The 15,820-nt window shown below is 36.6% G+C and overlaps 1 protein-coding gene across 1 annotated transcript; it reads left to right on the top strand.

Moving 5' to 3' along the window:
- Window positions 1–2,982: 2,982 nt before the first annotated feature.
- LOC121139418 (transcription factor BTF3-like) lies at window positions 2,983–14,884 on the top strand. Its single transcript, XM_040743301.1, has 4 exons — window positions 2,983–3,045; window positions 8,403–8,422; window positions 13,116–13,174; window positions 14,061–14,884. The coding sequence occupies exons 1-4, from the start codon at window positions 2,983–2,985 to the stop codon at window positions 14,405–14,407; spliced, it is 489 nt and encodes a 162-aa protein (XP_040599235.1). The 3' UTR covers window positions 14,408–14,884.
- Window positions 14,885–15,820: the final 936 nt, after the last annotated feature.

Here is a 15,820-nt window from a genome sequence, read left to right as displayed (position 1 = left end):
AGACAGGGTTTTTTTCTGTGTAACAACTCTAGCTGTCCTGGAACTCTCTGTGGACCAGGCTGAACTCACAGAAATCTGTCTGCCTCTACCTCCTGAGTGCTGGGATTAAAGGCTTGAGCCACCATCGCCTAGCTGGGATACTGGTCTTAATAAAGCATCAGGTTATCCTCTGTATCCCCTTATAATTCACGGCATTTACCTCGTATTAAATGTTGGTCTATCATGGTGGTACATACTTGTAATCCACACAATAAGGATGTACTGGCTGGGGGGATCAGGAGTTCCAGGCAAGCCAGTCCGACCTATTTGGGAAGGTTAGAGGGAGGAAAAGGGAAATGATGTGATTATATTGGAATCTCAAAAATAAAATAAAAATTAATTTGCAGTAGAAAGAATTGGTTCTTTCTTGAGTCATACAAAGCAGAATTGTTCAATTTTAGAATCATCCAGAACAAAATAACAGTTTTAATGTGGCTCAAAGGACTTATGGTAGTGGTGTGGTTTCTTCCAGGCTCTACCATCCACACATTTTGTTGTCTTTCCGTATATCCAGAACCTTAAACAAAGGATGTGATTAAAGTACAGGTCTCTCTCTCTCTCTCTCTCTCTCTCTCTCTCTCTCTCTCTCTCTCTCTCTCTCTCTCTCTCATCAAAACTTAAATCTTGAAAGTTTTCAGAATTGTCATTGAATACTTAGCTCACCAAAATTTTAAGATTTGATTTAAATCTTTTCTTCATATGATAATCCATTTTATGTATAATACTAAGGAGAATTCAATGATTTAATCGTAGACAGGAAAGAGCTCTGTCTGAATCTTTCTACTTACTTCCTTTTAGAAGCCCACCTTATATATTAAGAACTTTGTAAATATTCAGCCTCTTGTAGTGAGATATCCATCCTGCCCATACCTGTAGCACTGACCACACACTTTTGGACGTGGTCACAGGTGAGGACCGGACTAGATCTGGGGTCTTGAATTCCAGAGCTCTGTCTTGCTCCTGGTTGGGTCACAGGGGACATCCTGGGAGCATCCTTGGAGCTGGAACCAGTGGCGGTCACCTGCCAGTTGTGTAAGTGTTATCTCCCTGAATAAACTTTACCTAACCTGTACAGAGTCTAGTGAATCTTGATTCCCATGCAATAGCCACTGGAATGGAAATACTTCTAGTTACAGGTTTCAAAGAAATCAGTAACTTTTGAAAATATTGAAAATATAGTTTGAAACAAAATTAAGGAATAGGGAAATGTTTTCAATGCGGCATTAAGGATATAAAACACCAAAGATTAAACTCCTCTTATGTAGAATGAGGCTTTATTTTAAACATGTAGGAAATAGAAGCAATTATTAATTGTAGGGGCTACAGACATTACTAGCCTCTTAAGAGCATTGCCAATTTGAAAATGTACTATAGCAGATACAAATCAACCAGATAATTATGGTTATCTTAAACCCCAGTGTGTGTATGTTTTTTTTTTATTTTAAACATTGTATTCTTTGGGATAGTTACTTAAGATGTTGACTTTTACTTATAATTTTATACTTATTCTCCATGTTTTAATGAGAGTTCTATGTGCATGGTTTAAACATGTAACATTCAGTAAACTGCAAGCCACCTTCCTTGGTGCAGTTACAGCAGAATGAACAATAAATCACAACTTGTAGTCTGTGTATAGGTCTACTTTTTGTAGGCAAACAGGAAACCATAGCTTACACATCAACCTTTGGGAAATGTGGACAGGTGTAACATTCATTCATGTTGCAGCATGCATTGATCTTTCATTATGTTGTGTTGCAGTGCTATAAACAACCTTGCTTATCTCTTAGCCAGTTGATGGGTATCTCCAGCGTTTCCACTGTAAGACAATTAAAAATGATTCACCTATTAATACTTCTGTACTTGGCTTTGTAATGACATGTATTTTTAATTTCTTGGGTATATTATTAATAGTGGAGTTTCTGGATCATATGGCAAGAATTCCTCATAATTACATAATGTATTGCCATACTGATAAAATCATAGTTCAGTGTGGTTTTGTTTATACTTCTCTAATGACCAACAGTGATGGGTAACTTTTCATTTGCTTACTAGGCATTCATGCATCTTCTTTGGTGCAATATCTAATCAAAAGCATTTGTTCACTTAAAAGTTAGATTATTATTCTTGAGTTGTGCTAATTTTTATTAGTTTCTGGTTCAAATGCTTGATTGAATAGGGTAAGTGAACATTTCTCTCATTCTTTGACTTGATTTTTCATTTTTATAATGGAATTGTCTGAAGTGCATTTTCTTCCGTATTTAGGTTTTAATCATTTTCTAATATGTAAGTATTAAAAGTTGTAAAGTCTTATTTCAACATTGCTTCACCCAAATTCAATTTATTGTTTATTTTTCAAACTTTTTATTAGCAAATTATTTATATTATGGTACAGGTTTCATGATTACATGTTCACACATATAAACAATATGCTTCAATTATATTCACTTTTTACTTTCTCACCTGCCCCTGCCATCTGTTATTTTTGCTTTCTTGTCATTTGTAAAGATACATTTTCATTTTTATTTGCATGTGTGTGTGTGTGTGTGTGTGTGTGTGTGTGTGTGTGTGTGTGAATGCAATGTGAGAGCAGGTACAAGAAAGAGGTGTCAGATCCTGTAGAAAAGAAACTACAAGTTGTTGTGATCTGTCTGAGTGGAGTGTTGCAAACTTCATTTGGGTACCCTGCAAAAGTATCATGTGTTCTTAAGTGTTAAGCTGTCACTCCAGACACCCTAAATCAGTAAATTTTGATTTATTAATTTTGTGTATTCAGTAGGAAAAATAATTTTTTTGTAATTTCTTTTTTGAATCTATAGTTATTTTAAAATATGTTGCTTAATTTTCAAGTGTTTTATGCTTTCCCAGGTTTCTTTCTTTTACTTAAGATTCAGTTCTGCTGGGGTTGGAGAACATACTTTGTATATCAATCTTTTAAATTAACGGATGTTGCGGGATTCTGGTCTTGAAGAACAGCGGAGCACTGACCTTGAGTTTACGGCTTCTCAAGTAAGTGACTTCTCCCTCAATAAATATCATAATGCATCCCTATCTGTGTAGCTTAATCTTTCCATGGTAAACGGAGGCTTGTTGTATGACCTAACCTATTTTATCCTAAAGATAATTCCTTGTATACTTTGAGGAATTCATCCAAGGATGAGTTAGTTGATAGTTATGCTAATGTTCCATGAACATGTTGATTTTCTCTGCAGATATTTTAGATATTACTGAAGATGGGTATTAAAATCACATTTTAAAAAACTTTTTGAAATCAGTTTTTGCTATGGGTAGGCATCTGTTATTAGTTGAAAGTATGGTTATTATATTCTTCTGATATAATTATTCATGCCATAATTAAAGGTTTATTTTTAAAAATCGTATTTTTGATATAAATTTTATATCATATTACCATGGCTATTCTTTCTTTCTATTACTATTTAAGTGGTAATTTCCTTTTACATATGTTTTGAATCTAAGGCATTTATTTTTGTAGACATTATGCAATTGTATATTTTTCTTGTGATTTCTTACTCTCTTTGTGTCATTCTGGGAATCAAACCCAAGGACTTATGTATGCATGCTAGGTTAGCACTTTATCATCAAACTATAGTCCCAGCCTCTGTTCCTTTTGAACTAAGCTCTTTCTCTTTCTGGCTTGTCAAGTTGTCAAGACAGGGTTTCTCTGTATATCCCTGACTGTCTTAGAACTTGCTCTATAGATCAGGGTTGCCTTGAAATCAGATTGGCCTGTCTCTGCCTCCCAAGTGTAGGGATTAAAGGTGTATGGTATCACCCTCACCCAGTGAAGGCTGTCTCTTTACAAGCAGTAATTTCATTGTTACAATGAACTATTCTAATTTTTTGTCAATCTGTTTTCTGAATGTTAGTTGTTGGCCCATGGATTAAAACATTCATTTCAACTTGTCACTATTTTTTCAGATGGGTACTAACAATTCTAGTCCTTTTCTCTTCTTTTAGCCTGCCTTTAGATATTAAACTTTTAGGTTTTAAATATATTATATATATCTTTCCTGAAGTTCACCTTTGAATCATGGCTCTAATTTTTTTGTAGAATACTGTGATTTTTCTACATGGCAAGAAAAGACATATCTGACATTCTTCAACCTGTAGACTTACATGATTTCTATCAATAGGCAACACTTTCTTTGAAACTGAAATGTCTCCTGCAATGCTGGATCTCTTTTGGTAGAACACACTAACAGCTCAAACATTCCTCAAGTCTCACTGAGTTTTACTTCTGTGTGGTCAATTCCAGTTTCCACATGTATGTTCAGAGCATCATAGTTGGCCAGAAGTACATGGAGTAACTTGTAATGTTGGCTTTGCTATTCATGTCCATAGCCTTGTGAAGGATGCTGCTCATTCTGTAAGCACCAAAACTAAGGGCTAATCAAACAGAACCTGACATCTAACTGACAAAGCACAAGGAGCCATCTATTGTCACAGATGAGGGTATTCCCATGCTAGAATGTAATACAGTTTTATCATTTAAACCTCAATGTCAGCAGCTGTGCTAAAGTTATCATGCTTTTATGAGTATTTGCCAGAGAATGGAGTTTCTGATGCTCTTTTATTTTTGCCATTTATTTCCCCTCTAGGAAAGGACTTACTGTTTCCACCACTTAACTGTAGCCATTAGTCTCATTAAAGGACAGGGGAATAATGTTGATACAAGAAATAATGAAAATAAAATATAGTTTATCTCATATGCCTGGATGAAGTATTTCTGTCAAAATGTAGCCAAATTCTGACTGATGTCTAGGCATTAGTATATGAGCTAGCCGCTAACCAAAACAAATATTGATTTTCTATTGTGGATAAAGAAAATAGCTGGGAAAAAACAGAAATGGGCACTCTATGAAAATATTTTCCCACTTCAATTCTGCCATGCAGCATTTAGAAAAGTATATGTTTGGGTAATTTAGGGCTAACTTAATATTGAAAAAAACTCTTGGTTGAGATGAGGATCAGATTAGTTATTATCAATTTAATGCTATCAGAATTTATAGATTGTTTTAGTGACTGGACTTGGGTAATATGCAGGAAGATTTTCTCTTGATAAATGTCTTACATTGCCTTGTTTTCAAATTTAAATTAGAAACAAGGTTGCTTCACATGTCAATCTCAGCTCCCTCTCCCTCCCCTCCTCCCACACCCTCCCACCAACCCACCACCCACAATCTCCCTCCATTCCCCAGGGAGAGTAAGGCCCTCCATGGGGGATATCCCGAATCTGTCATTTTTTTAGTGGATTTAAACTTTGAGAGAGTTCTTGTCCTAGTTTGTTTATCTGCCTCTTATGGATATCTTTTTTATTTTTTATTTTTTTAAATTTAAATTTAAATTAGAAACAAGGTTGCTTTACATGTCAATTCCAGGTCCCTCTCCCTTTCCCTCCCCTCCTCCTGCATCCTCCCACCAACCCCCCCAATATCCCCTTATTTCCCTAGGGAGGGTGAGGCCCTCCATGGGGGTGTCCATAGTCTGTCATATCATCTAGGGCAGGGCCTAGACCCTCCCCAAGAGTCCAGGGTGAGAGTGCATCTCTTATGGATATCTTGAAAATTAATATTTAATTTATAGTTTAGTGCCTCAGAAAGCCTCTTGGATGATGTATAATTCTACTGATAATGTGTGAAATGAAAAGCATCTGATTTATTATTACTTTTTGGAAACAGAGCTACAGTGAATGTGTTGAGAAGTTACTTAGTTTATTTTTTGTTAAAAGTTGATAATATTTAGAACTAGGTTTCAAAATATATACAATTGCACCGGTAAACTTTTATAGAAATGGACATTTGAAATTATGCAACAAAAACTCAGCAGTTTGAATTCATGATAAATAAGGATGAAATTAATACACAAATCAAAAATGTTTTTTCATAAAGGGGACTAAACACAAATACTTATCCTCTGGGGCATCTGATAGGGTTCCATAGTGATAATCCTGCTGGAAGCAGAGAAATAAAAAATAGGACATGTGTTTGCAGTGTAGATCTGCCTCTCATCCCTATTGGATGCAAGGTTAGCTGGAAGTTTCCCCTGTCTGCTATTGTTCAGCATCATGGAAGATTGTGGCCCAGGAAAAGACCACAATTAAGAGTGAAAGATATGATTTGCATTGACTATGCATTTCTCTGCACTAGTAGAAAATACTATTGTAATTTGAAGAAGATCTATTTTATAAAGATTCTGAAAAGTGAAGAAAGTGTCCTCTTGTCTGATATTAGAAAACATGTGATAAAACAGTAATTATTTTATCTGGATTAAACCACCAGTGTGTGAGAGACTACGCCTTAATACTGGCTTAGAAAGCAGAAGGGAAATATGAACATTTTCCAAGTGAAAGGCTAGTCCTGTTTTATTAATATATGGCTTCTCTGTTTGCCATTATAGATGAAGAGCAATTCCCATAGCGTTGTTACCGCAACATGCCAGTCTTTGTTATATCTAACAGCTTATGCAGTCTTTCCCAGTGATCTGCGTATTAGCAGAATAAGGCTTACACTGCCTCTTTCTGTTGTTTGGTATTAGTTATCTACTGCTACCACAAATATACTGACTTTAAATCATACAAATTAACATTCTGTTTCAGCTGTCATAAGAACAGGGATTGAAAGTTGTTACTTCAATCCCAGTAAGAAAAAAATACTGGATAAAATAGGAGTCAATCTCTCTTAGTTATGTCTGAGATCTGATATGTTCAGAAAATCAGCACTTGGAACTTTGGAGTGACAGGTATATCTAGAAGGTTGTAATTAACATATGATTATGACTAGAATAGACATGACTACTGTTGTGTGTTTTCATGAGTCTTTACATCGTAAATCTGATGAATGACTAAGGTTGAGTGTAGAACATGAGGGAGAAGTTTGTGTATTATAAGAATGTTCACATTTCTTATGTTTTATCTGCATAGGACCCACCAAAGTGATGGCCTAAGTCTCATCCTTGACACTTTGCCCACAAGGGAAGGAAAGTAATTATGTGAAGTATAGACAGAGCCTTATCCAAGACAGAGACATAGAGTCCAATCAAGCCCTTTACAAGAGATGTATACTGGGACTGCATGTGGGGAAAGTCATCTTAGACCAACCTTTTTGGTTGTTCTTCCTTTGGTGTCTAAGAGGGAAGAGGGCCCAAGCAGAACCATTTATGCCTGTCACTGCCCAGGAACAATGGTCTATAAAACTATGTATTTTATTTGAAAAGTACCTAATGCCCCTTTCTACATTTTAACAAGACTCCAACAGTTGGGCCTTCAGTATGGATTGTTTCCAAAACAAATGAGAGTTGCACCCTAGGAGAAGTACTTTAGGGAAACACAAAATTCAGAGGGAAGATAACAACCACAGACACTAATTTCTTGGCTGCATAGGTCTGACAAATGTTATCTCATTTAGTTGGGAGATTAACATTAATCTTCCCATTGGAAGCCCACTTACTTCAATTTCTGTTGACCTGTACCCTATGTCTGATTTTCAACAAATGATCACCATGGATACACAATAGAAGAAAAGGTGAGATGAGACGAAGGGAATATCAAAGTTATGTATAGCTATGATACTAAATGTGAAAATTGACTGGAAATTTAAAAGTCCCCAAATGGAAATGAAAGAAAGGAGGTCAAAAACAAAGCTAGCAGAAGAGCAATGGAAAGTCTGGGAAAATGTCCCTGTAACATGTAGAATTAGCCTAATAAACAAAGCAGAAAGGTAAAGAGGAAACATTTGAGGAAATGATGTGTGAGTCCTTTCTAAAATTGACAAGGGCCTCCAATCCACTCATACAAAAAGTTTCTGAACACCCAGAAAATTGTGTACTAAAAACCAACCAATCTAACAATAAAACAAAAATGATACCTAAGAACACCTAAGAACAAATTGCAGCAAATCATAGGTCAAGAGAAGTTACTGACATTAGTGGGAGAAAATAAAGAAAAATAAATGCAGCTCACCAGAAGAGAGACAAAGATTAGAATGGCATTGGTCCACTCTTCAGAACCCCTTTAAGCAACATGTTTCAGATTTTCTTTGCTGTGACAAAAGACAAACAACTTAAGGGTGTGTGGATTTATTTTGGAACAACTTCAGGGCCTTCAGTACATTCCAATGGGGAGAATGGGATAGCTCCTGGTCAGGAAGGAGAGAGAGGGAGAGAGGAGAAAACAGGTGTGTAGGAGACAGTGTGCCTATGCTAAGAGATATTCTCCTTTACTCACTGTATTTAGTTCAAACCTCCCAGATTATGGAATGATGCCTCCCACACTCATGGCAGCTCTACTTAGTCTTTTCCTGGAATACCCTCACTTGTATATGTAAAACTGTATTTCTCTAATCTCCTAGGTTATTATCAATGCAATCAAGTATGCAGTCAAGATTAAGAATCACATCAGACAAGAAAAAAGCTAAAACATTTAATGTTGAAAGGAAAAAAATACCAATCTCAATTTCTATTGTAATGGGAATTATCTTTCAAAGTTAAAGGAAAAATAATTCTAGCCAAATTATGTGGGAATTTACTTTCACCAGAAATATCCTGACAGAAAATGCTAAATGCTGGTTCTCACTGAGTACTGCAATAAAATGAAATATCAGAAACTGGGCTCTTCATGAAGAAAGAGAATTATAATAAGGAACAAATAATTAGAAAATAAAAACCCTCTTTTATACTTTTAATGACTTTTCTTTATTATTTTAATATATTTATTATTGTACATAACACTTAATATATTTTCATATTGTATTTTTACTGTTTAGTATCAATTTTATGAGAATTTCATATGTGTATACAATAGATTTTAATCATATTCATCTCCCACTCATATCTCACAATCCCCACATCCCTCCTATGTCCTCTCCACTTCACATCTTCTTCTTTTGTCTTTTTGTGTAGTATAACATATATACATGGGACTGTAACGGATGGAAGCAGAAGCAAACACCCTCAGCTAAACACTGAACTGAACTCTTGGAATCCAGTTGCAGAGAGGAAGGAGTGATAAGCAAAGGGATCAAGACCAGACTGGAGAAACCCATAGAAACAGCTGACCAGAACAAGGGGTGGCTCATGGATCCCAGTCTGATAGCTGGGAAACCAGCATAGGACTGTTCCAGACAACCTGAAGGAGGATGTCAGTTTGGAGGTCTAGTTAATCTATGGGGCCTCTGGTAGTGGATCAGTATTAATCCCTAGAACAAGAATGGACTTTGGGAGCCCACTCCACATAGAGGGATATTCTCTCAGTCTAGACACATGGGGGAGGGTTTAGACCCTGCTCCAAGTGATGTGACAGACTTTGAAGATCCCTCATGGAAGGCCTCACCCTCCCTGGGGAGCAGAAAAGGGGTGGGGGTAGGGGAGGAGAGAAGGAAGAGGGAACTGGGATTGACATGTTAAAAAAGCTTGTTTCTAAGTTAAATTTTAGAAACAATTTTTTATTACATTGATTTTTTTGTATCGTTTTCCTAGTTTCTGCATTATTTATTTCAGCCATCAATTTGATTAATTCCTGGTGTCTATTCCTCCTGGGTGAGCTTACTTCTTTGTGTTCTAGAGCTTTCTGTTGTATAACTATTCTCCAGTTTCTTCATGTGGGCACTTAGTTCTATGAACTTTTCTTGTAGCACTGCTTTCAAAGTGTCCCATAAGTTTGGGTATGTTCTGTTCTTATTTTCATTGAATTCTAGGAAATCTTTAATTTCTTTTGTTTTGTAGGCAACCAACAATATTGATTGCCTATTTGGTATGACTGGCATATTACATAATTAAGGAATCCTATTACCTCATTAAAACTAATTGCTATTTATCATACTCCAAGTCGAAAATTTTATTTATTTTTTAGATATTTTTTATTTTTAAATTTAAATTAGAAACAAGGTTGCTTCATATGTCAATTCCAGGGCCCTCTCCATTTCCCTCCCCTCATTCTGTGCCCTCCCACTACCCCCCCAATATCATTGAATTCTATGAAGTCTTTAATTTTTTTTATTTCTTCATTCACCCAGGAATGACACAGTTGCACATTATTCAACTTCCATTAGTTTGTAGGGTTTCTGCAATTTGTGTTGTTGAATTCTAATTTTAACGAATGGTGGTCTGATAAGGTACATGGAGTTATTCCAATTTTTTTGTATCTGTTGAGATTTTATATGTTGCCAAGTATGTGGTCGATTTTTGAGAAGGTTCCATGTGGCACTGAGAAGAAGGTATATTCTTTTTTATTTGGGTGGAATTTTCTATAGATGTCTGTTATTCCCAATTAGGTCATAACTTCTATTAGTTCCTTTGCTTCTTTGTTAAGTTTCTATTTGGTAGTCGTGTCTAGAGGTAAGAGTGGGGTGTTGAAGTCTCCCACTGTATGTGTCTGGGACTTTATATGTGATCTTAGTTTTAGTAATATTTCTTTTATGAACATGGTTGCCTTTATATTTGGGACATAGATGTTCAGAATTGAAACTTCATCTTGGTGGATTTCTCCTGGGATGAGTATGAAGTGCCCTCCTTCTTCTCTTTTGATTGATTTTATTTTGAAATCTAATTTGTTAGATATTAGGATTGCTACCCCCACTTGTTTCTTCAGTCCATTTGATTGGAAAATCTTTTCCCAACCGTTAACTCTGAGGTAATGTTTGTCTTTGAGGCAGAGGTATGTTTCTTCATATGAAGCAGAAGGAAGGATTCTGTCTTCGAATTCATTCTGTTAGCCTGTGTCTTTTTATGGCGCGTTAAGATCATTAATATTGAAGGTTATTAATGACCTTTGATTGCTCATTCTTGTTCATTTTGGAGTGGTTGCTGGTGGTGGAATTCTGTGTGCATTTCCACCCCTTTTCTCTTTTGGCTGTTGGTAAAGTGGGATTATCTATTACCTATGTCCATCTGGTTGTAGCTAACTTCCTTGGATTGTAGTTTTTCTTCTAGAAATTTCTGTAGGGCTGGGTTAGTGGATATGTATTTTTTAAATCTGGTCTGGTCATGGAATATCTTGCTTTCTCCATCTATAGTGTTCGAATGCTTTGCTGGGTATAGCAGTCTGGGCTGGCATCCGTGGTCTCTTAGTGTTGGTAGAATATCTATCCAGAACCTTCTGGCTTTCAGAGTTTCCATGGAGATGTCAGGTGTGATTCTGGTAGGTTTGACTTTGTATGTTACTTGGCCATTTTCCTTTTCTGCTCTTAATATTCTTTCTTTATTCTGTATATTTGGGGTTTGATTATTATGTGGCCAGGGGACTTTTTTGTGATCCACTCTGTTTGATGTTCTGTAAGCTTCTTGTACCTTCATTGGCATGTCTTTCTTAAGGTTGGGAAAGTTTTCTTCTATGATTTTGTTGAATATGTTTTCTGTCCCTTTGAGGTGGATTTCTTCACCTTCTTCTATACCTATTATTCTTAGGTTTGGTCTTTTCAAGATGTCCCATATTTCCTGGATATTTTGTGTTAGGGATTTGTTGGACTTAAGATTTTCTTTGGTTGATGAATCCATTTCTCCTAGTGTATTCTCAACACCTGAGATTCTGTCTTCCATCTCTTGTATTCTGTTGATTATGCTTGTATTTGTAGTATCTGACCATTTGCCCAGCTTTTCTATTTTCAGCATTCCTTCAGACTGTGTTTTATTTACTGTCTCTATTTTAGCTTTCAACCCTTGTACTTTTTGAATTGTTTCTTGTAATTTTTGCTTTGTGATTTCCTCTCTTTCATGCATTTGTTGAAGTTTTTGGTTTGTGTTTTCTTCCATTTCTTGCATTTTTTGGATTGTTTTTTTCCTCCATTTCTTGCAATTGTTTTATTTTTGGGATTTTTCCCCTCTCTTTCTTGTATTTTTTGGTATTTTTTCTTACATGCCTTTAAGGGATTTGCTCATATCTTTTTTGAGAGCCTCTATCATTTTCATGAAGTTGTTTGTAAGGTCTTTCTCATTTGTTTCTTCCCCAATGGACTGTTCATGTATTGCAGGTTTTGATTCTCTAGTTTCTGGTGGTGTCATATTGTTTTTTCTGTTGGTGGGTATGTTTTTGTATTGTTTCCTTCCTATTATTTCTTCCTGTGGGTTCAGTAGGAGTCTCTTCTTCCCCTGTTGGGTATGTGACCACGGTTCCTTTCAGTGGGTGGGAGCAGGTCCAATATCCTGGTGGCTTTCTACTTGCATGGATGGAGGCCATCCTAGTATTGAATCTTAGCAAACTGTGGGTAGGCTGGACCCCTGCCTTGCCTTGCCTGTTCCATGGGTGGAGACCGGGACTTGGAAGCTGGCAGTCTTTGGAGGGCTGAATCTCATTGGGCTGGGATCCAGATCTGCTGTGTGCAGTCCTCAGGTCTTCAGTGTTTCTCGGCCAAGAGCTTATAATTAATATAAGTCTTTGTGTGTTTATTTGGAGCTAGTTGGCTGCAAGACCAGGCTGGAAAGAAATTTTGACAACAAAATGATGCTCAATGTGAAGCAATACAGATTCAATTGCAATAGCAGACATCCCTTCCTCCCTTTGTTTAATGTTTTTTAAACCTGCAGGTCATTATTTTGTGTATATCTTATACCTTGTAGTTTTGTGTTTTTATGTGATTCCTGAGTGTGAGAACATATGTTGCTGCATCTATAAATGATTCTCCTCATGGTGATTCAAAAGAAAATGACCCCCAGTGGCTCATAGAGAGGAGCACTATTAGGAGGTGTGGCCTTGTTAGAGTAGGTGTGACCTATTGGAGAATGTATATCACTGAGAGTTGGGCTTTGAGGTTTAGCAACTCAACTTAGACCCAGTGGCTCACCCTTGTTTCCTGTTATCTGAGGATCCACATATAGAATTCTGAGTCCCTCTCCAGCACTATGTCTTCCTTGCTATGACAATAATGGACTAAACCTCTAAACTGTGAGCCAGCCCCAATTAAATGCTTTCTTTTATAAGAGTTGCTTGGTCATGGTGTTTCTTCACAGCAATAGAACCCTAAGACACCTGTACTTTTTCATTGGCTCCTTTTCTTCTGTTTGCATGTTTTGCCCTGTCTCAACTTATTTGTTTTTGCTTTATCTCGTCTTATTTTATTATTATTCCTTAGATGCTTTTTAAAAATTTCTAATGACAGACAGAACTCATGTGGATCAGCTGGGAACAGAGGTAAGGAGGAACTGGAATGAACTGAGGGAGACAGGAATTGTAATCAAAATATATTGTATGAAAAAGCATATTTTCAATAAAAGAAAAACATATGTCAAAGGAAAGGATTAGCCTAGACCTTACAATTCTATGAAAACTACTTGTAGTTAGGAACTGAGTCTTAGTATTTCATATATGAAGCATGCAATGTGCTGTAAGCCTGGTCTTACTGAAGAATAAATGTTTACTAAGGGAAACTGTATTAGAAAGTACTGACTTTGGATTTCTTACTAAGAAAGGGAGAGCATTAAAAGCAATGAACTAAACTGAATTCATTTAGTGATTAGTTATGAAGCTAAGAATTTTCTCAAGATTTGGTTGTACAAATATTTTACTTTCTGTCCCAGAACATACTTAAAACATTTCCAATGATTACTATGCAAAGAATTAACTTAATCTTATCTAATCAATTTGTTAGTATAAAACAGCCAATATAATATTTCAAAATGGGATAAGTTAAGATTTTAAAATAATCAACATTAAATTACTACAATTAAAATTATGACTGATTCATGACACAAGAACAAGGACATGAAGAAAATGAATGATGGTTTTTGCTCATTTTTTTCAAGTCAAGACCCTTAAAGTTGTTGTATTTTAAGAGAAGCAGCTCGCAAAGGAAGGATGCCACTAGACAGTGTTCAAACAGAGTTTTGTTTTTTTCTGCTTGTGTTTTTTTAAATTAGTGATAGGGATCATATAAAGGGGAAAGGTGAGGGGGAGAACAGGCTCCAGAGACAGGAGCAGAAGGAGAGAGGAGAAAGGAAAGAGGGGGAGAGAAAAAGGGGGAGTGAGAGAGGGAGGGGGACTGAGAGGGAGAGAAGAAAGAGAGAGGGAAGAATAGGAGTTGGGCAGGGCCCTTTTAAAAGGGAATATAGTGAGTGTGCACTATATTGGTTTACAAACCAAGGAACAGTGATCCATTTTAACCACCCCAAAATTCAGGCGTCTCTGGCAGCAAACACCTTCACCATTACAGGCCATGCTGAGACAAAGCAGCTGACAGAAATGCTTCCCAGCATCCTAAACCAACTTGGAGCAGACAGTCCGACTAGTTTATGGAGACTGGCTGAAGCTCTGCCCAAACAATCTGTGGATGGAAAAGCACCACTTGCTACTGGAGAGGAGGATGATGATGAAGTCCCAGATCTGGTGGAGAATTTTGATGAGGCTTCTAAGAACGAGGCAAACTGAATTGAGGAGACTTCTAAAGAAGGAGACACTTGCAGAAGTCACAGGAGCTGCTATTTTCTATCATGACTGCTTTTTAAAATTCTCTTGTTTATGGATCTGATAAAAATCTAAATCTCTAATTTTTAAGCCCAAGCCCCCTGGATACTGAAGCTCTTTTCAGTTTTTGCTTAAACACAATTAATTCTTTGCAGCAAATAAAGCTGAGGAAGCCTGGGAATAAAGTTTGGAAAGAGGTTAATAAATTCTTTTCCTAGTTAAAAAGACAGGACAGTACAGATATCTGAATACTAACAAAAGTCAGTGGGAATTTAATCTTTGGGCTTTAAGACAGCTAGGGTATCTAACTCCAGTTTAGTCATTCAGTAATTTCATTGTGTTACCATAAAATTATATACATATTTTTATAAGGAGCAATTTATTGGGATACTAGCCTTTTTCCCCCTTTGGTTATTTTGAGACAGGGTTTTTTTTCTGTGTAACAACTCTAGCTGTCCTGGAACTCTCTGTGGACCAGGCTGAACTCACAGAAATCTGTCTGCCTCTACCTCCTGAGTGCTGGGATTAAAGGCTTGAGCCACCATCGCCTAGCTGGGATACTGGTCTTAATAAAGCATCAGGTTATCCTCTGTATCCCCTTATAATTCACGGCATTTACCTCGTATTAAATGTTGGTCTATCATGGTGGTACATACTTGTAATCCACACAATAAGGATGTACTGGCTGGGGGGATCAGGAGTTCCAGGCAAGCCAGTCCGACCTATTTGGGAAGGTTAGAGGGAGGAAAAGGGAAATGATGTGATTATATTGGAATCTCAAAAATAAAATAAAAATTAATTTGCAGTAGAAAGAATTGGTTCTTTCTTGAGTCATACAAAGCAGAATTGTTCAATTTTAGAATCATCCAGAACAAAATAACAGTTTTAATGTGGCTCAAAGGACTTATGGTAGTGGTGTGGTTTCTTCCAGGCTCTACCATCCACACATTTTGTTGTCTTTCCGTATATCCAGAACCTTAAACAAAGGATGTGATTAAAGTACAGGTCTCTCTCTCTCTCTCTCTCTCTCTCTCTCTCTCTCTCTCTCTCTCTCTCTCTCTCTCTCTCATCAAAACTTAAATCTTGAAAGTTTTCAGAATTGTCATTGAATACTTAGCTCACCAAAATTTTAAGATTTGATTTAAATCTTTTCTTCATATGATAATCCATTTTATGTATAATACTAAGGAGAATTCAATGATTTAATCGTAGACAGGAAAGAGCTCTGTCTGAATCTTTCTACTTACTTCCTTTTAGAAGCCCACCTTATATATTAAGAACTTTGTAAATATTCAGCCTCTTGTAGTGAGATATCCATCCTGCCCATACCTGTAGCACTGACCACACACTTTTGGACGTGGTCACAGGTGAGGACCG

This window comes from Mesocricetus auratus, unplaced genomic scaffold, assembly GCF_017639785.1.
Source record: "Mesocricetus auratus isolate SY011 unplaced genomic scaffold, BCM_Maur_2.0 Super-Scaffold_15014, whole genome shotgun sequence".
NCBI lineage: Eukaryota > Metazoa > Chordata > Mammalia > Rodentia > Cricetidae > Mesocricetus > Mesocricetus auratus.
This window is presented reverse-complemented; position numbering and strand designations above follow the sequence as displayed.